At 51.7% G+C, this 21,447-nt stretch overlaps 1 protein-coding gene across 2 annotated transcripts in view; it reads left to right on the top strand.

Moving 5' to 3' along the window:
- JAKMIP1 (janus kinase and microtubule interacting protein 1) overlaps positions 1-21,447 on the top strand; it is a 140,819-nt gene that overhangs the window by 49,669 nt on the left and 69,703 nt on the right. The window contains exons 2-4 of one of the 2 annotated variants that reach the window (XM_041751151.1): positions 12,541-12,592; positions 13,979-14,244; positions 19,263-19,757. In XM_041751151.1, coding sequence (XP_041607085.1) covers positions 14,116-14,244; positions 19,263-19,757 — 624 coding nt within the window. In that variant the 5' untranslated portion in view covers positions 12,541-12,592; positions 13,979-14,115. The remainder of the gene's footprint in view (positions 1-12,540; positions 12,593-13,978; positions 14,245-19,262; positions 19,758-21,447) is intronic. The other variant, XM_041751150.1, reaches the window with a different exon arrangement.

Below are 21,447 nucleotides of genomic sequence, written 5' to 3'. Positions count from 1 at the left end.
GGGAAACAGGTGGGGGATTTGCTGAGCACACAGGGAACCCACTTAACAGAGGTACCCGGGCCCCAGAGAATGCAGCATCGATGGGAATTACAGTCCTAGGACTCCAGCTCTGCCAGAACTCAATGAAACACTGACTCCCCCCCCAACCCCAACTATGGGGCAACAAAATAATGGCTGGAAAAGGGATTTTTTTTTTTTTAGGATTTTATTTATTCATGAGAGACACAGAGTGTGAGAGAGAGAGGCAGCGACACAGGCAGAGGGAGAAGCAGGCTCTGTGCAGGGAACCTGGTGTGGGACTCGATCCCAGGACCCTGGGATCACAACCTGAGCTGAAGGCAGATTCTCAACTGCTGAGCCACCCAGGCGTCCCTGGAAAAGAGATTCTTGGAAGGATAAGAGCTCAGGGGGTAAAGGGAATCTGGTTATAATAGGTCGGGAAGGATTAGGTGACTTCTGTTTTTAAGGAATTGGGTGTAACATTGGTCCTGTCTCCTTCATCTCCTTCCATCCCTCTCAGAGTATAAATAACGTGGAGTACGTATGGTAGGCTTTTTCATATTGAAAGTGAACCCTTTCTGTTTATGAATCTTCTAAGCCTTTGAAAGAGGTTGTGCACAGAGGTACCTTCCCGTTACTTCAGGAGATGCTGGCAGCGGTGGGGAAGTGGGACGGAGGCCTGCTCATGAAAACATCCAGAGAATTCATGCTCAGCCAACCTCCCCATTCTTACCGGCAAGGGCTTTGCCTCTGCTTGTGATTTTAATTTAGATTCCTCATTACGATTTTTGGTGTTCTTTTGGGCCACATTACTTCCTAATGAGCTTCTTGAGCATCATTTGTATAATGCAGATTTATCTTACTGAATTTATTACAAAGATCTTTCTTCAATTCAAAAGAGGTGGGGTTTGCTGTCTTGGATTTTATAGGTTAGTAGATTGTCAGCACTGAGAGATGAACAGTGGTTGGGAGTTCATTTGAGCTTTGTTTCCTTTAGCTATGAGCGTGCAGCGGTTGGCTGGCTCCTTGGCAGCCTCTCGGGTCTTGAAGTTCAGCGCTGTCTTGTAGACGACACATAGCTGTGTCTTGTTTACCCACCCACTCTGACAGTTCCCATCTTTTCATTGGTGCAGCTAGACCACCGATGGTAGAGTGATTATCGATATAGCTGGAGTCATATCTACCACATTTGTTACTTTTTTATTTGTCTACTTTTCTGCCTTCTGTGGTTTTTTTTTTTTAAGATTTTATTTATTCATGAGAGATGTAGAGAGAGGCAGAGACATAGGCAGAGGGAGAAGCAGGTTCCCCGTGGGGAGCTCATGGGGGACTCAATCCTAGGACCCCCGGGATCACAACCTGAGCCAGTGGCAGATGCTCAACCACTGAGCTTCTCAGGTGTTCCTCCTTTTGTGATTTTATTTTTTTATTTTTATTTTTTTAAAGATTTTATTTATTCATGAAAGACAGAGAGGCAGAGACACAGGCAGAGGGAGAAGCAGGCTCCATGCAGGGAGCCCGATGTGGGACTCGATCCTAGGTCTCCAGGATCACACCCTGGACTGAAGACCGCACTAAACCTCTGAGCCACCTGGGCTGCCCCTTTTGTGGATTTAACTGAGCATCTATGTGTTCCCATTTTCTCTGCTTCCGCAGCATATGGGTTGTGCAGGCACATCTCATTTTATTTAGCTGTGCTTTATCGTGCTTTGCAGATACTGCATTTTTTTTTTTTCCAAATGGAAGGTTTGTGGCAATCCTAAATCAAGCAAGTCTATTGGCACCTTTTCCCAACAGCGTCTGTTGACTTTGTGTCTCTGTGTCACATGCTGGTAATTCTCAAAATATTTCAAACTTCTTCATTATTACATTTGTTAGGGTGATCGGTGATCTGTGATTATGACCTGCTGAAAGCTCTGATGATGGTTAGGATTTTTTAGTTATAACATATTTTAAAATTAAGGCACATACAGTGTCCTTTTAGACATATGCTATTGCACACATAACAGACTAGAGTGTAGCGTGAACATAACTTTTATATGGATTGGGAAACCAAAGGGAGTCATTTGACTCCCTTTATTGAGATGCTGACTTTATTGCACTGGTTTGGAACCAGACCTGCGATATCTCCAAGGCATGCCTCTACTTCTTTTTTTTTTTTTTTTTAGCTTTTTTTTTTTTTTTTTAAGTGGTGGCCTTAGAATGTGCAACAGACATGTGTGGCCAGTCCAAGTCCCTTTTCACATAACACCATGTGACTCCACGTGTAGTGGAGGCACCTTTGACAAAGTCTTCGTGTGTCCTTTCTCCCATCCCACATCACGCCGCTGTCATTCATGTCACTCTTCTAGATGCTGTCAACACATAATACATTGTTGCTGTTATTATTTCGGACACTGTTATCTGTTAGATCAATTAAGAATAAAAGTAAAAGTTTTTATTTTTCTTTCATTTATTCTTTGTCTAGCTCTCTTCTTTCTCCTCTGTAGATCTGTATTTCTTTAAAAAAATAAAAAAAAATTTTTTTTGTTTTAGATCTGTATTTCTGACCTACATCATCTTTCTTCTCTCAGAACTTCTTGTAACTTTTTCTTTTTGCAAGGAAGATCTACTGGTGACAGATCTCTTCAAATTTTGTCAGAGAAAGTCTTCACTTTGAAAGATAATTTCACAAGGTATAGAATTTTAGGTTGGTGGGATTTTCTCTCAGCTGATTGCACTCCATTCTTTGCTCGTTTGCATGGTTTCTGAGAAGTCTAACATAATCTTTACTTTTGTTCCTCTGTAGGTAAGGTGTTTCCTGCCCCCTGGCATATTTCAAGATTTTTTATTTGTCTTTGATTTTCCTCAGTTTGAATATGATATGCGTGAGCGTCAGTTTCTTGGTATTGATCTTGTTTGGTGTTCTGTGAGCTTCTTGCGTCTTTGGTTTGGTATCCAACATTAGTTTTTGGAAATTCTCTGACATTACTGGTGCAAATATTTATTCTCTTTTCTCTCTCTCTCTCCCCTTTCTGGTATTCCCATTACACATTTGTAATTATCCCACAGTTCTGGGGGTATTCTGTTCTGTTTCAGTCATTGTTTTCTTTGCCATTGGGTTTGGAATGGTTTTATGGACTTCAGACTCACTGAGTATTTTCCCCAGTTGGGTCCAATCTACACTTCCTTGGAGGTGTTCTTCATTTCTATTATAGTGTTTTTTTTTTTTTAATCTTTAAGAGCATTTCTTTTCCGTCCTTTCTTAGAACTTCCATGTCTGCTTACATTAGCCATCTATTCTTGCATATTGTCTACTTCTTCCGTTAGAGCCCTTAGCATGTTAATTATAGTTATTTTGAAGTCCTGGTCTGATAATTCCAGCATCACCACCATATCTTAGCCTGGTTTCGATGTTTGCTATGTTTCTTCAAACTGGGTTTTGAATGCTTTGTATATATGCCTTGTAATTTTGTTGTTGTTGTTGAGAGCTGGACAGGAGGTATTTAATAAAAGGAACCAGACTAATTCCCATGGAGGTTTCTGCTTTGGTAGGTTGTTATTCTCAGTATCCATCTGTCTGCCTCTCCAAATTTTGCCGTGTGATCTCAGTTCTCAGATGGATATAAGAAAAGTTACTGATTTTCAGTTTGTTCAGTCTTCTTGTTGTGTGGATGGGAGTGATGACTTCCAAGCTCCTTATGTGCCAGACCAGAAACTGGAAGTTGGATTCAGTTATTTCTATGTTCTCCCTGCCTCCCTCCTTCCTTCCCTCCACCTCTTCCTCTCCTGTTCTTTCATTTCTTTTCCCTATCCTTCCTTCCTCCTGTGTATGCCCCTACCCCCTTCTCACTGGGCAGGACTTCGCCAAAGTGGCCGCAGATTAGGTGACTGCACAGTGTTGCCCTGATTGGAGGTTTCTCTGGTTTGTTTGTTTGTTTTTGATGGCATCATGAGTTCAGACCTGAGCTCTGTGCAAGCTGCAGAGCCCTGGTGTTTTGAGAGGCCTCACTTCCCTGAACTTGGCTACACTTTACTCCCTTGAGACATATCAAGATGGACATGCTAGGGCCAGGTGACAGAGGTTATCCAAAGATTCCTGGGCCCTCTGGCCCTTGATGAAGGCGGTATCCTCACAGTGTCCAGCTGTTGCTATGTCAGCTGCAGCCCTCCACCTGGCCCTGAGCTTCACAGGTGACCATGCTTGTTCTGTGACTGGGGTGAGGATGACAAATGACAGTGGCTGGTGATGCTACCACCAAAAGGAAGGTATGTCTGACTAGAGACAGGTGCAGTGGCCCATAGAAGAGTCCCATTTGTGCCCTTCTGTGGCTGTATTTAGGACACAGAGGTAGCTTCCTCCTGATTGATGTGTGGAGATATTGAAAGGAACAGACAGGCAAAGGTCTGTAATGAGGGGGCTTTGGACAGGAGAGGCTGTGAGCATCATAGGGCAGGGCCAGGTGTGGCTTGCTCATTATTGTGGCACCATTGTACCTGTGGGTAGGACCCAGGCAGTAATCTCATGCTGGACATACTCAACCGGCTGAGCTCCTCTGCTTACAGCTCTTTTTCCCCAAGAGCGAGACCCAAGATCCTTGATGCTCAGTGTCTGGTCTTTGAGCTATGGTCATGTTTAAATACCAAGGGAGCCTGGCTGGCAGGGGGAGGGGCCAACTTGCAAGTGAGCTGAGCTCACCATCGGGTGTCCCCGCCTCTACCCACATGCATGCCAGTGTTTTTTTTTTTTTTTTAAGACTTTATTTATTTATTCATGAGAGACACACATAGAGAGGCAAAGACATAGAGGGAGAAGCGGGCTCCTCTCAGGGAACCCGATGCGGGACTCGATCCCCTGACCCGGGATCACACCCTGAGCCAAAGGCAGACACTCAACTGCTGAGCCACCCAGGGGTCCCTACATGCCAGTTCTTGTGTGATTATGCTTGGCTTTGTGGAATAGGGTGTGTTTTTACCAAGGACTCAGGAAACCTGTCTCTTGAAGGCTCTTTTGTGTCCTTCTGCCTAAACACTGTAACTGAACCATGGGGGTGGGTATGAAAGGAGTACATGACGCTGTCACATCCAGAGGACATCCAAGGAGGGGTCCTGATGTTTTGGGCGCCTACTTAGAGCTGGCACTTTGCTTGGCACTGGAGACTGTAAATCAGGTGGTTTATAAACGGAGGAGCGGAGAATCCAGGGAGCAAGGTGGAGCAAACAAGTAGGCTAGGCAGTGGGGGGCCAGTAGCGGGTGCCTTGTCAGCCAGACTTCCCACTGCAAGATCCTGTTGGTGGCCTCCCCCGAGGCAATGAGGCCTGGGAAGCTTGGTGGTTATTACTGCCATTGTCACTGGTATTGTTAATTTTCTACCCTGGGGTGGGATGTGGGGATTTCCACTTCAGAAGGTAGCTGGGAGGTGAGGCAGAGAGACTGTTGAAGGCTTTTGAGGTCCAGAGGTCTGCAGGTGGCCAGACAAAGGGACCCTGGAGGGCTCTGAAAGGCATCTGGTGGGTAGCTCTGTGGGGCTTGGGTGACACCTGAGAGGGCATCAGAGGGACTCTGGTGGGTAGCACTGTGGGGCTTAGGTGGGGCCTGTGGGGGCGGCAGGTGGCTATTCTTTTGTCCCTACTAGAGACACACAGGCACCACCAGCCAGTCTCCTATGGTGGGATGAACTCCCAGGGCACCACACCTGGAACCTGGTGTCAGTGAAGGCTCCCCTCACTCCCTCCTCCCAGCGTGTCCTGAGCTCTCTGCAGCGCATACTACCTGCGGTGCCCTGTCTCCACTGCAAGCACCTACCGCCTAGGCGGTAAAGATCTCCACTTCACAGATGAAGAAACTGAGCCACAGAGAACTCAGGCGACTTACCCCACATCAGAGGGACCCGCTTGGGATTTAGATCCACATCTCCCAGGCTCTTTCCCAACCATGCGTAACTTACTGTGTTCAGGCCTCAGTTTCTCCATCCATGAGATGGGGGTAATAGTAGGACCTGCGTCCCAGTCATTAGAGGTTTGCTTGAGCAGCCTTGTCCTGCACGAGCCTGGTTGTAGTGTCTGATGTAAGCATGTGCTCCAAAAACACTTGTCATTCTTATGTTACCCAGAGAAGAGAAGGCTCTGGGAGTAGGGCTCGGTCTCCAGATTACTGATGGGTCGCTCTCTGGGGAAGGGAGAGGCAATCATTCTGGGTGGCTTCTGAGTCTTGTAAGGGGCCCGGGGAGAAGTCACAAGGGGCCCTTTTTTTGGTTTGTTTCTTTTAGGCTTGAAATCAGAGGTGATTTCCAGGGCCATAGGGGCTGCCCTAGGGCAGCAGGTGTCCCCACCGTGGGGAGTGGGCTTTCTGTCACTGGGAGAATGTGGAGGAGGGACCGAGGAGGGGATTTCCGTGGGGCCTGGAAGGCCACGAGGTGACAGGTGGGCCTTGGAGTCCCAACTTCTTGTGCTGAGAGTCCTGCATCTGGTGGCTGATCTGGTCTTTGTGTGTGTGATTTGTTCCTCACAGTGAAGAGCCCGTTTCGGGGATACTTTGTGGCTTCCAAGTACATGTGTTCCTTACCTACGTGCCAGTGAGGGCACCGCACTGACTCATGGCACCTGAGGCTGGCCACTGATGCTCCCGCCGGGCATGCTGCACACACACACTTCAGGTGCAGCCCGTGCCCTTTTACTCCTCCACTCACTCCCTTTCCTTCCAGAACAACCAACTTTTCAGCAAACCCAGCTATGTGGTTTCCTGGTGTGTGTGTCTCTAAGGCTCCATTGCCTCATCTCTAAATCGGGAGAACCTCTATGCTGCCTCCCCCTGGAGAGGCTCCGTGGCTCAGCTGAGGTGTGGTGGGCCAGGGTGGGCAGCTGGTGGGTGAGTCTGAGAGGTCACCTGCCCATGCTGGGCAAGCTGCAGAGCCCTCTGAGCCTGGTGCCCCCTGCTCCCAGCCTGCCACTGTGTGCTTCCCGGTATTGGTGTGGCAATATCATGCAGCAGCCGGGCCTTCCAACACTGGAGACCCATGGTCTTCACAAGATGCCTGGGACCCCTCTGTGAGAATTCCCTACGCAGGCTGGGGAGACTGGTCTGCACATCCCAGAAACGCTTCTCCTGCACATCTGGGATTTTCCCATCCTGCGTGGAACTGCTGGGCTAGTGTGTGTGTGTGTGTGTGTGTGTGTGTGTGTGTGTGTGTGAAGTGTGTGGTGTGTGTGTGTGGGGTGTGTGTAGTATATGTATGTATGTGGTGTGTACTGTGTGGGTAGTGTGTGTGGTATGGGTGGTTGTGTGTGCACATGTGTGCTGTGTGGTGTATTTGCGTATGTAGTGTATGCACGTATGTGTATATAGTATATGCACGTGTATATGGTGTGTGCAGTATGTGTAGTGTGCGTGTGTGGGAAGTAATGTGTGCATTTATGTATACTGTGTATGCTGTGTTCATGTGTGTAAAGTGCATGTAGTATATGCATAGTGTATATATGTCTGTAGTGTGGGTATAATGTATACATAGCATGTGTGTGTATAGTGGGTGTGGCATGTAGTGTATTTGTGTATGTGTATAGTGTGCATATTGTGTGTTGTGTGTGCATATATGTGCATATGTGTGGTGTGTGTAGCATGAGTATTTGTGTGCAGTGTGTCTGCATGTGTATGTAATGTGTGCATATATGTGCGTGTGTGTGGTGTGTAGTACATGTGTAGTGTGTGTGGTGTGTAGTGTGTGGGTGGTGTGCGTGTGGTGTATAGTACATGTGTAGTGTGTGCCATATGTGTAGTGTGTGTGGTGTGGAGTGTATATGTAGTGTGTGTGTGTGTATCCATGTGACTTAGACAACACGGCTGCTGTCCCAGAATTCTGCATACTGCCCACCTAAAGTCACGGGTCCTGGGTCCCCGCGGGGATGGAGGCTGGGAGCCCGGGTGCAGGCACGGGTCCAGGGTCCCTGCGGGGCTAGAGGCTGGGAGACGGGGTGTGGGCATGGGTCCTGGGTCCCCGCGGGGCTGGAGGCTGGGAGCCCGGGTGCAGGCACGGGTCCTGGGTCCCCGCGGGGCTGGAGCCTGGGAGACGGGGTGCGGGCACGGGTCCTGGGTCCCTGCGGGCCCTTAGGCTGGGAGCCGGGGTGCTGGCACAGGTTCTGGGTGACGACCCTGCAGGTCATCAGCAGGAAATGGCAGAAAGGTCACTCCTGCTGCCCCTGGAGCCTGGATGGAGCCGGATGCAGGCCCAGGAGAGCAGGAGAGGCCACTGCTCCAGGCAGGAAGGGGTGAGGGCTGGCTGGAGGCAGAAGGGAGTGCCTCTCAGAACTGGTGAGTGGGGACAGGCTTGGTGGCTGCATATTTAGGTTTGGGAGCCCTGAGGCCAATGTGAGGATTGAACTGGGCTCAGAACAGGGCCTGGGTAGCCAAGCACTCCCAAATGTGCTGGGACAGATGGCTCTTCTGTCATTTCCAGGACCCACCAGCTCTGAGCCGCTGGGGTCTGTGACAGGACACGAGGGCCTCAGAACCCTGGCTGCGGGCAGCTTACTCTGGCCTTCCCTGAGCTTAGCAATGCTCAGCAGCCCTGCGCACACGGTGCCGTGTGCACAGCCCATTCCACTTCACAGACGGGAAGTGCTGGCTGAGGAAGACAGAGCTGGGGCCTGGCCACACACAGGTCGGTGGCAGGGCTGGGATGAGTGACTGAGCCTCCGCTCCTCACTCTGGGTTCTCTCTGCAGCACTTTACCCCTGAGCTAGAGTAGGTGTTGGAAAACCTAACTCATTTGACTTCATTTATAATTCTTTACGGAAGTTTTTTTTTTTTTTTTTAAACCCCCACCGACTACTTTGCACTAATATAAAGAGAGTCTGTCTGGACAGCAAGGGCCTTATTAGTTTGTTGTAAGTGGAGAATGATGACATCTCCTTGAAAAGTTCATGTGTAGGCCTCTCAGGCTTTTTCTTGTAAGTATTAAAAAAAAAGTTATTTTTTTGCTCTCTCTCTCTTTTTATTTATTTTTTTGGTGTGGGTATGGTGGAAAATCTGTCTTTTTACTCCCTGTCTGTGTTTGTCTTTTGCAAAACACTGTCTTCCTGTTCCCCTTCTGCTCTGGGCCGGGAGAACAGACAGCTCAGCTTGCTAGCACTGTATGTAAAACACGAGATAATGGGCTCTGGGTGAGGGACTGGAGATTTGCCTACTGCATGGTGTGCACTGGCTTTGGGAGGATGTTTGCTGAGCCTCTGTGGGGTTCCTTTGCTGGTACTGGGCTTTGCCATCTGCTCAGTGGGCCGTCATGGACTTGAAGTGGAAAGCCCCTGGCACTGAGTGGGTACCGACTGCATCTCAGGGAGAGTGACCTGCTATTGCTTCCATGGGTGAGGCCCTCATGGAGGTCAGCAGCTGTGGGCTGATTGTAGGGATACTCAGTGACACTCTGAGCCTCAGGCTGGACCAGCCATGGGTGCATTCCTGGCACGGAGGCCAGCCGTGTGGGGCCCACCAAGAGCTCTGAGATGGACTTAGCCCATAACTTTGGGCACTGTCTCCTGTATCCCCTCATCTCAACATTTACTGAGGCCCTGGCCCGGCAAATGTTGAGAGTGAGCGTTGGTGTTTGCTCGCTGTAGGCTTGGTGTTTGCTCATTGGAATGTATTCCTCCTGGAAACACAGAGCTTGGACTTTGGGCTGAGCCGGGGTGAGGCCTACAAAGATGGAATCAGGCTCAAGGGCCTGACAGACGGGCAAACACACAGGGCGGCCCTCGGCCACCCTGGGAGCTCAGAGGAGGCACCTGATGATGGGCTCCTTAGAGGAGGTTCCCTGGAGGAGGCGAGATGGGAGGTGGCCATGAGAGGGGGCGGGGGCGTGCCTTTCTCCATCAGGGAACTGAACGCCCTGGGCCTGCCAGGGAGCGTGCTGGGCATGGAGTGTGGGGCAGGTGGCAGGGCTGGAGCGCTGGTGTGAGTCAGACCCTGCAGGACCTGCACGCTTCACGGGCCAGGCTTTCTCTGAAGGTAGCCTGAGCCTCCCGTGGCTTCGAAGCAGCAGAGGCACAGCTCTGCAGACGTCGATCTGTTTTCTCACCTGTAAGGCGGGCAGTACGTGCCGATGCTCTGCTGAGTGATGGTGTGAACGCAACTTTCCAGGGGCTGCTGCAGCTGGGGCAAGCGCCGGGCCGTCCCCAGGCATGGGACCCCTTCCGGGTGTCCGGCTTGTCCTGCCGTTGTCTGTCCCTGCCCTTTGGCCCTTCTGTTCTTGGGGCCTTGAGAGCTGGGCCGGGAGACTAGGAGGCCTTGGGGTCCAGCTGGCCAGGGGTCTGAGAAAAAGTGGAGACTGTGACTGGCCCTGAGGCTCCACCTGCACTGTTCCCATGGTCCCTCAGACATTCCTGGGGTGCTGTCTCCCCACGGCCTGGGTCTCCTCTCCCCCATCCCCTCCCGACTGCAGCCAGTTTGCTGTCGTAGGGCCTTGCTGAGGAGTGGACCAGGTTCACGGTCTGCAGCCAGTGTGCTGTGCTGCCTTGGGTGGGCACTTGACCTCCCTGAGGCCTGGAAGCCTCATCTGCTACCCCTTCCTCCCTGGCATCTTCAGTGACCCTTGGAGCAGCTGCTGGGGGAGGGAATGGACCTTCAGATTGTACTAGGGCTGCTGAGAATCGGTGGCAGCAGGACCCCAGATGGGCCACAGTTCAATGTGGTGGCTTCCTGAGGTGCCTTGTCTTAGCACCTGTTATCTTGATCTTCATGGAGGTTACTGGAAGGCTGGCACTGCTCCTCCTAATAAATTCAGCTTCGTTTTGTTTGGGGAGTGTCTTCACAGGGCTGAGCACCTTGCTGAGCATGGCTATGGATCCTGGCAATCCCCACACATCCCTGTGAGGTCTGTGCCACGGATCCCATTAAACAGGTGGGAATACTGAGTTATAGAGAAGTTCTGTGACTTTCCCAGAACCACCCAGTCAGGCACGTGTGAGCCAAGAGGACACACTTACTGAGAAGGGTGGCCCTTTGGTGGGGGACGAGGCCGCCCTACAGAATGGTCAGCTGTGCCCCGGGGAGTGTGGCCTGTGTCTTGTCTTGTCAGGTACACCTTTACCTTGCAGGTAGCCCCTAAGGACTCAGGCGGAGCTGGAGCTGCATCTGGCTGTGCCCGGAGAGTCAGTCAGCCTCCAGACCACGCTGTCACTGCACTGGGGACAGGGCCCACAGGCTTTTCCTTCAGCTTCTTTCTTACCTCTTTCCCAGCTCGATCCAGATGGTTTTCTGAAACTTGCTTGCTTTCCTTTGAAAAATGGCATCATTTTTTCTGTAAAGCAGGAACAGAAAGCGAAAATCTGACTTATCAGAAAGAGTATATAGAGGAAGGTAAATGTCACCTGTCGCTCAGGCAGTCACTGCTAACGTTTGGGAGCCCTGGCCATGTGGTCCTCACCGCTGTGTCCCTGGGGTGCAGGACCTGGTGCCCAGCAGGTGCGCAAAAACTATTTGTGACCAAATGGAAACAGCGAACAACTGTGTCTGAAAAACTGAGATCACAAACCGCATTTGTTCTTTGACCCTGTGACATTCACTTTTCTCTTTACGGTTCTGTGTCACAGCTTTGCTGTCCTTTACTTAACCGTCCATTTGGCTGAGCGCTGGGTTGCTGGGAAGAACAGCCGTGTGTATACAGAGGCCATCTCTCTGGTTAATCCTTACCCTAGGTGTTCCTAGGGGTGGTGTCGTTGGGCCACAGGGTGGACTAGAAGGGAGGGAAGTCTCCCCCGCTCTGGGTGCCAGATCTGACGAGTGCTTCCCGCCCACTCTGCAGGGTCCGGGCCGCTTCTGGGTGCTGCCGTGCCGGTAGAGGCAGGCCGGCCAGAGCAGCGAGCAATGAATTATGGGTTGTGCTCTCATAAGTCACGGCAGAGCAAATGGAGTTCAGACTCACTGGAGACAGAATGTACCTTTCTGGAATCAATCAGTGGGGATGCTCATTACCCCTGAATAATCCCTCAAGGCGTGGTGTTGAGAAACACTGCACCCTCCTGTTCAGCAGGGGTCAAACTGGCTTCTACCTCTGCCTTCCCAAATGGGACATCCTGGTGCCCCAGGGCATCCCAGGCATTGAGCCTCTGCCACTTTCCCGAAGTGCCGGCGTCCGTGAGACCCCACTCCAGCTCCCTGATGTCTGCCTGCCTCCCGACTCCCACCCCACAAAGAAGCTCCTGCTGAGGCCACTGGCTGCATATTCCTGAATTTGGTGGCCAATTTCCCATCCCCATCCTCATCCTCATCCTGACCACCTCCTAGAACTCCTTCTTCCCTTAGCCTCCCTGGTCCTCCTTGTTCCCCTCTATCTCCAGGCTTCTTGTTTACGGTATTCCTTGCTGATTTCATCCCTTCTGTTCCACCTGCAAATCCTGGCATTCCTCCATGCTGGAAAGTTCTCTTTTCACTGTGCATTCTTTCCCAAGGCAGTTTAACCCCAGGGCCACCACTTAACAGCTTTGTGGCCTTAGGTAGCATACTAAACTCTCTGTGCCTGGATTTTTTTCTCATCTCTAAGATGGGCCTAATATCTGTACCTACCTCTCCAGGTGCTGCAAGGACAATACACTCCCAAGCTCCTGTCACAGGACCTGATACATAGTAGGTGCTTCACTCATTTGTTCGTTCATTCGTTCACTGATTCACTCATTCTCTCATTCAACAAATGCTGCTGGAGTGCCTCCTGCATGCTGAGCTCTGAGGCCAGGCACAGAGAATATAGACCCAGGCCCTGCTTGCTTGGAGTGCACATCCTGGTGTAGGAGAAACAGACGAGAAATAAGTACATACACGGTTTGTCATATGGAAAACAGCAAGAAGTCAGAGCAAGGGGCCTGGGGGACTCTAGGTGTGCTGTCAGAGACAGGGCAGCTTGGGGTCAGGCTAACACAGGGCTCAGGCCTCGGCATCTGGGTTTGGACTCACCCGTCCAGTCTGGCTGTGGAGCTTGACCGGTTTAATGTTGTTGCCTCATCGTGACTGTGTGACTGTTGCTAGCACTCAGCCTCTCTGGGCCTCAGTCCTTCATCTGCAACCCTGGGCAACATCACCCCCCTCGCAGGGCAGGTGCATGGATTGATAAGCTGTGATCTAGGTGTCACACCCAGGACACAGTGGTACCAGCTGTCACTCCAGACCTTATTTTAAGGACTTGGGCTTTGCCACTGTATGGGCTGGGAGGGCAGCCCTCCCAAATGAAGGCCTAGGCCTCTCCAGGAGGAATGTGAGTGCTGGTAGGGCTGTTAGCTCATCATGACACCCCTGTCCACCAGGGAGCCAGCTCGGGCCTGGCCAGGCAGACAGAGAGGCCTGGAGGGACCACAGGCACCGCCACTGGGTACAGAGCCAGTGGCTCAGGGTGACCGGTTCTGTGCTGGTCTGGGGGCCATGTAGGGGGAACCACCAAACTTTATGAATTCTAAAAGGACACTTTTCAGGGTGTAGTCCTCAGATCCTAGTCCAGACTCACCTGGGAGTGTCGATGGAGCATCTGGATTCCTCAGTCCCACCACGCACCTCATGCTCTGAGCTCTGGGCTACCCAGGGACCCGCCTTTTGAAGCAAGCATCTTTGGGAACCAGGGCTCACTGACAGCTGCAGCTGGCAGCCTACAGGTTGCTCGGGGGGTGTGGTCTCCTCTTGAGAAGGGCAGAGATACACCAGAACTACTCAAGCTCTGGCAGCTGGGGAGCATCACCTGGGTGCTTATGAGGGACGCAGATCAGCTTCTCTGGGGGGTGGGCCCAGACTGTCTACCTTGACGAGCTTCTGAGAGATTGTGTGGCAGCCAGTGTGAGTGAGAGGTGCTTGGTGGGTGTTGTGAATCGTGGGGCCTCCCTGGGACAAGCAGGTGCCAGGCCCAGGCAGGGAGGCCTCAGGCAGCGTTGGCTGCTGTTGTGTTTGAGTGCTCAGGCCATGAGGCCAGCCTCTCTCTCTCTCTCTCTCTCTCTCTCTCTCTCTCCCTAACCTGGCCTCCCTCTTCTCCAGGGTCCCAAGTGATGGTGGTTGACGCAGAGGACGAACTAAGCCCTGCACGACTGGTTAGCGTGGCGGAGCCTGGAGCGGCACCTGCTGGCCGGTGGGCGTGAACCTCGGGATCTCAGTGTCTCAACCCCAGAGGAAGTATGTCTAAAAAGAGCCGGAACAAGGGCGAGAAGCCCGAGATGGAGGCTGACGCCGTACAAATGGCTAATGAGGAGCTTCGGGCCAAGTTGACGAGCATCCAGATCGAGTTCCAGCAAGAAAAGAGCAAGGTGGGAGGGGTGCAGGCGCTCTGGCTCCATAGAGGGGGTGCTGCAGGGTCCCTGGTGAGGGCCTTCCCAAGCTAGGGGTGCGGGTGGGCACTTGACCTCTGAGCCTCAGCTTGCCCCTTGGTAAAATGGCTATAACAGCAGTGGTGGGACCACCTGGGTCCTGATCCTGGCCCCATCCCATCTCACTGTGACCTCAGAGCAGCTATGCCACTATCCGGGCCATAACCTCCCTCACCTGCAACATGGGGTTGTGATGTGCCACCTGATGGGCCTGTGGGTGGGAGTTAGGAGGTAAGGCTGCTAAAGAGCTTCAGTAGAGTCTGGGTCTGGGATGGGGCAGGTGAGCTCTCTCGGGGGTGAGAATGAGCTTTGGGGCAGGTCAGTGCAGCGCCTGGTTGGGTGCCAGGCAGACTGTAGCATCCAGTCAAAGTGCAGCTGCAATAGGCGGCCTGGCACAGTGGAGGAATCCTAACTGGTCAAAGTCCTAAAGATTCAATGTCACAGATACAACACAAAGACCCATTGGTGTTGTCACTTGGGTGGCTTGAAGGCCAAGCTGTGGGGGCATCGTGGTGTCCATGGGAGAGGAGAAGGAGGTGGAGCTTGCTCCTGGGCAGCCTCAATGGCCAAGGGTCTAGCCTGTGCTGGGCGGGGTTGTGGAGGTTATCCCTGGGCCCTGAGCATCTGGAACCCTCCAGCATCTGGAACCTCAAGAGGGACTGCTGGGGAATTGCTATAGGTTCCCGTCTTGTTGAGTGCTGGGGCTTCACAGCAGTGAGGGGCCAGGCTGTGTTCAGCTCCCAGCCCCCTGCTCAGGTCAGCACCATGGAGAGCAGAGGCAGAGTCCAGGACCTGGGGGGCATGAAGGCCAGGCTCCTGGAGCTTGGGGACAGACATGCCCCCAACTTCCCCAGACACTCAGGACTCCAGACCTGGAGCAGTCACCCCCTGCCAGCACGGCTGTCCGAGGTGCCAGCCTGTCCATGCATTGTGTGGCTCAGGAGGGACTCCCCTGCTGGCATCCCTTGGGGCTAGAGATCCCATTCAGAAGTAGCAACAGCTCCATGGTTTTGGGGAAGCCATAAGGCCAGGGTCGTGCTGCTGGGGCTCCATCCCACCTCCACCACCTCACTCACTTTGAGGTCTCTGGGCAAGCCATGTAACCACCCTGTGCCTCAATTTTCCCGTTTGTTAAATGAGGTCCTCTGATGTGCCTGCCTCCCTGGGTTGTTTGAAGGAGACAGTCACACACACGCACTGCCTGTCACAGTCACTCGACAGTTAGCTGACATTTATTATGCATCTAGTATGCAGGCCACACCAGGTGCCTTAGAGAGCCTCCTGACCCTGGCAGTGACCTCTGTGAAGTCAGGGGTGGCTTTCTCCAGTTTATGGGTGAGCAGTCTGAAGGTCAGAGAGGAGAGGTGACTTGCCCAGGTGTGCTAGCTCGCTGGGGCCACTATCACAAAGCACCACAGACTTGGTGGCTTAAACAACAAGAAATTTATTCTGGAGGTTGGAAGTGGTGGATAAAGATGTGGGCAGGTTGGTTTCTTCTGGGGCCTCCCTCCTGGGCGTGTAGATGCCCATCTTCTGCCTGTTGTCCTCACAGGGCCGTCTCCCTATGTGTCTGTGTCCTGATCTCTTAAGGACACCGGTCATCATGGATCAGGGCTCACACAGGTGACCTCATGTGACTTAATTACATCTTTTAAGATGTTATCTCCAAATACAGTCACATTCTTAGGTCCTGTGGGTTGGGACCTCCACATGGGGATTTTGGGGACACACCTCAGCCCCTAACGGTGGGTCAGCACAGGTGTAGGTGGTGGCACTGGGTTGGGAGCCAGGCCTGCGGGGACTGTGCTTCCCAGTCACCAGGCTGCCTCCCTACAGGGCACGCCCTGGCTGCTTGATGTCTCAGCCCAGCCACCCCTGTGGCCCCTCGGGAGGGCTTTCCATGTGTCACTGCTGGGGGACCTTCTGTTCTCAGAGAATTCAGCAATATGATTACGGGCTGGCAGGAAAAACATAGATATAAACTTTATAGTTGCCTTTAAATGACATTTTTATATGATCGCATAACATTATTGCTGATGCCACAGTTAAAGTGCCATCGTTTTCCCAGATGATCCCTGTTGAACTGTAGGTTGAAGGCAGGTGCTGAATGTATCTCTTGATTCATTTATTCAACAACCCGTGTGCCATTGCTCCATGTTGTATGGGAAATGTTAGGACACGGTGCAGGGGCAAGAGGGCCTGGGAAGGCTTTGCAGAGGCTGTTTGGAGCCAACTCCTAAGGCTCTTGTTGGCTAGTGAGCAAGGGAATGGTTCTTACACCGTTCCAAGTGTCCAGAAACACCCATGAGGGTGCCATGGCCCATGGGGCACAGTCCCTGACTTGCCGAGACCTGGGTCTGGGGTGGGCAGGGGCAAAGCTATGACATTATTGGTTGGGGGGTGGCTGCCACAGTCTGGTGGCAGGATCAGGATGGTGGCAGGGAGTGGGACAAGCGGCCAGGCCTGGACATGGGGAGCTAGTGCTGATAGATCAGATGAGGAGTGGGGTGGAAGGAGACAAGGGGAGGCCGATTTCCCCCATCCAGCTGGAGCTGCAGGTGGCGCTGGCTCAGATGTTCCCTGCGTTGGCTGCCCTCCCCACCTCTAGCTGGGCGCGGTCCCTCCCAGTCACTTTGCTCTTGCCTCATCTGGAGCCCAGTGCTGAGGAGCAGCTGGCATGGGCTCCTGTCTCCTGCCTCTGGACCTGGGGAGTAGCTCAGAGAGGCATCTGGCAGGTGAAGTGCAGGCAGCTTTTTAGACTTGCTTAGTTCAGTGGAGTAAGGAGCAGGTGCTCTGTCCACACCAGTCCAAGCCAGCCTTGCTCTGCTACACTTGGGTCGTGGCCCCTGGGCTCAGCCCTCAGCTCCTCAGGGCAGAGCTGGTGGGACCCAGGAGGGCTTTGTCCCTTCATCCCATCTTTTCTGTCAGCATCCCTGTCCTGTACACCGGTGTGGCCTGGCCTGTCTCAGCAGGCCCGACCTCTCCCAGGCTGCCCTGCACACACCTCCGCTCCCTTCCGCATTCTTTCCTCCTTGTCAACCTGTGAGAAAACTTCCCTTTACCCACTCATCCACTTTTGGTTTTCCTCCACCTGAGTCCTCATGGGCAGCTGTTCTGTTTCAGAGTGCATAGTCCAGGTTTTTTTCAGGGAAGCACAGAACCAGTAGGAAATGTGTGCGTGCGTGTGTATGTGGGTGGGGAGGGAGAGGGAGACATATTTTTTTAAGAAGTTGGCTCACATGATCACAGAGGCTGACAAATCTGAACTTCCAGAGCAGGCAGCTGGAAATTTCAGCAAGAGCTGATGTTGCTGCCTAGAATCTGAAGCAGTCTGGAGGCTGAATTCCTTTCTCATCAGGAGCTCGGCTTTTTCTGGAGGCCATCAGCTGATTGGGTGAGGCCCACCCATATTATGAAGGGTCACCTCCTTTACTCAAGTTCTGCTAACTTAAATGTGAATCACATCTCCCCCTCCCCCCCACAAAAAAAATGCCTTCACAGCAACATCTTACACTGGTGTTTGGCAAAATGGCCTGATACCCTGGCCCTGCCAAGTTGACACCTAACATTAACTGTCTTGAGGCTCAGTATCACCCGTCAGTGCAGGCTGGGGATGTGACCAGTCTCCTTCTTCTGACTCTGATCCCTGTCAGCAGTAGCCTGGGAAATCAGGACAGTGTAGCCTCCTAGAAAGGGCAATGCTAAAAGCATTTAGTCCCTTGCAAGGACACTCATGTTAAATATTTAAAATTCTAGCTCCTTGGCCTTCAATCCATTAGGAAAAGACTCCCAGTTCCACCCCTGGGAGAGGGGTGGGTCTAGGACCAAAGGTTCCCCATTTTATTTCTGTGGTTGCAAGTATTTGATGCAAGGAGGTGCTGATCTTCTGTCTTTGCCTGGGCTGCTTTTGCTTCTTTATCCGCTGCTGTAAATAAGGGTTGATCAATACCCAGGGACGTTGTAAAATTCCTCACCTGAAATTAATTTTAGCGCATCAGTATACCGTCAACAGCACGGTCTGGGAAAACTGTTGCCACCTTCCACGGAAGCACTTATCTTCCCTGAGATACAATTGGTTTCCATTCTTTGGAGACTGGTATGATTTAGAGAGTTAATGGATTGCAAAGGGTTCCTGCTGTGTGTGTGTGTGTGTGTGTGTGTGTTGTGTGATACTTGCAAAGATCGAATAATGCATTTTGGAGTGTTTTAAGAAAATATCCCCTTGGCACATGTTATAAGTCATGTTTTAAATTTTGTTGATTAGAAAAATATGCTCAGGTGGGGTTGGCAGCCTGGCACCTGAGGAGCCAGGATCTGGGGCCAGGTGCCTGGGGGGGTGAGCCTGGTTCTGTCCCCTAGCAGGTCCTCCCCCCACCCCCAGGCAGGTCATGGATCCATCTCTAAGCTGTTGCTATCAACCTCAAAACCGTTATCTCAGTCTCAAGGCTCCTAGGAGTTAATGTGGGAGATCTGTTGGAGCCCCCAGCCTGTGAGGGGGCAGCTCAATGAGAGTGGTTGCCTCTCTCTCTATCTTTCCTAAGCCCACAATCCGACGCCTGGGCACTGGAAAGGTATTTCTGGCGTGAAATATGCTCATCTTTGGTGAGAGATGATTTCTGCCTGTGTGTCTTGTGTTTTATCACTGAGAAATTGTCCTCTCTTGTGAAGCTCCAAATTGGAAGAGATGTCAAAGGCTTGACTGCCCTCTCCAGCATCTTCAGATGTTTTTCCACCTCTAGAGAAATTCTCAAGAAAATAGTAGGAAATATAGTAGGAAGTAAAACAATAGGTGGGATGGATGAGAGTCATGACAGTGGGGGTGGCAGGATATTGGGGCCTGGGGGCCTGGGGAGGGTCTCGGGCCTTCTAGCACCAAGGGGCATGGGGAGGTGGTGGCTGGGTCTGGCTGGCTCCCCCAGCTCTAACCCTGACCACCTCTCCCGTGGCTCGCGCCGCAGGTAGGCAAACTGCGGGAGCGGCTGCAGGAGGCCAAGCTGGAGCGCGAGCAGGAGCAGCGGCGGCACACGGCCTACATCTCGGAGCTCAGGGCCAAGCTGCACGAGGAGAAGACCAAGGAGCTGCAGGCGCTGCGCGAGGTGCTCATCCGGCAGCACGAGCAGGAGGCGGCGCGCACGGCCAAGATCAAGGAGGGCGAGCTGCAGCGGCTGCAGGCCACGCTCAATGTGCTGCGGGACGGCGCGGCCGACAAGGTCAAGACCGCGCTGCTGGCCGAGGCGCGAGAGGAGGCGCGCAGGACCTTTGACGGCGAGCGCCTGCGTCTGCAACAGGAAATCCTGGAGCTCAAGGCTGCGCGCAAACAAGCAGAGGAGGCGCTCAGCAACTGCATGCAGGCTGACAAGACCAAGGCGGCGGATCTTCGCGCTGCCTACCAGGCGCACCAGGACGAGGTGCACCGCATCAAGCGCGAGTGCGAGCGGGACATCCGCAGGCTGGTACGTGCTGCCTGCACCCCTTCCCAGCTGGCGTGCATGCACCTTTTTCTTCCCGCCCACGTGCATCCTGTCCTCCATGCATTCTTTCCTCCCCCGCTTGCATGTATCCTTTCCTTTCCATAGGTGTGCAGTAAACAGAGTTCTGAGGACCCACTGTGTAGTGAGCAAAGACGTGGTTCTAGACGCTGGGCTTCTACAAAGTCCCTGCCCATTCTCGTGGTGGCAAAGAGGCTTTGGGTGCTTAGAACTCTTCTTGCTAGGTGTGGGATCCTTGGTACTGCGTGGAACAGCTCAGATGCACAAGTTCCTCACCTGTAAGATGAGGTTAATAGATAAGGGGCAGGGGTATTGGAAGAAAGGACGGTGAAAGCTTAGTGAAGTGCTGGGCCTTTATTTATTCATTTAATTAATGAACCAGAGCACATTTATACCTCCAGGTAAGATGAGTTTATAGGGACAGGCCAGCCATTCTGTTGCAACAGCCGGGGAAAACCATAAATTGCAAACCTATGTTTAAGGACTGGAGAGCTATGGAGTTCTGAGGTCTAGAATAGTTAAAATTTCAAAGGGAGGAGAGAGAGCTGTTCAGATGAACTGACAGTTACTAGCCACTTTCTTCCCTTGGGGGCATTTGCTCATCCTGGGTGTGGGTTGGGCTTCCCCCAGCAAAGAGACTCAGGCAGGGCTGAGTGAGGTGATCAGGGCTTTTTTGCCATCTTTCAGGGTCAGGATGACAAATAGGAGACTAGAGGATCCCACACAATGGGTCAGTTTTTACCCTAAAATATTTATGGAGTTCTGGGGTGATGAGGGAGGCCAAGTAAGGCCGGGCAAAAAGGCAGAATGAACTCTCCCAGAGCCATACCATACTTAGGAAACAGCCGGCCAGACAGAGGGGCTGCAACAGGCACATCACCAGTCTGCCCCTTGGGACAACTGTCAGACTTCGAACCTGTACACTTCAGAAGGTTGAAAAGGCAAGTAAGCTAAGCTGCTCAGAGTAGCGTTGACAGCAACAATAGTGATATTTTACAAGAGGCACATCTTGATTATGAGGACATGATTAGACTGAAAATTATAAGGATAGAAATAATAGGTACAATGTCCACACACGAACCAAAGGAAAGCTGGTCTATCTGTATTCATGTCAAAGATCTTAAGGCCAGGAGTAAAACTAAAGAAAAGGAGGGATCATTCTTAATAATAAAGGGATCAATTCTTTTTTTTTTTTTAAGGGGTCAATTCTTAATGGCACTTAATAACAAAACTTCAAATCGTGCAAAAGAAAAACATCAAAACTGAAAGGAGAAACAAATCCACAGTTATATTTGGAGAGTAGCACTGTGTCTCAGCAAGTGATAGAGCACAGAGATAATAGATGAACGAAGATATGCAAAATTTAAACAGTACAGTGAACTGACTGGACCTAAACCAACAAAACAGTATTATAGCAGCTGCAGATAACATTCTTTTCAAGGGGACATACACATTTTCTTGTATGTACTGTTTAGATTTAAAATGTAGTCTTTAGAGTAAAACAGATTTTAGACAAAAAGGAAGAAACAGTGAAAATAAAAAATCTGAGCTTCCATCCCAAGAAGAAAGAAAAAGAACAGCAAATCAGTCTCTGAGAAGTCCTTAAAGAGCAGGAATCACTGAAATAAATCAGTAAAGAAAATCAACACATCAA

Source organism: Vulpes lagopus, chromosome 4 (genome assembly GCF_018345385.1).
Source record: "Vulpes lagopus strain Blue_001 chromosome 4, ASM1834538v1, whole genome shotgun sequence".
Classification (NCBI taxonomy): domain Eukaryota; kingdom Metazoa; phylum Chordata; class Mammalia; order Carnivora; family Canidae; genus Vulpes; species Vulpes lagopus.
This window is presented reverse-complemented; position numbering and strand designations above follow the sequence as displayed.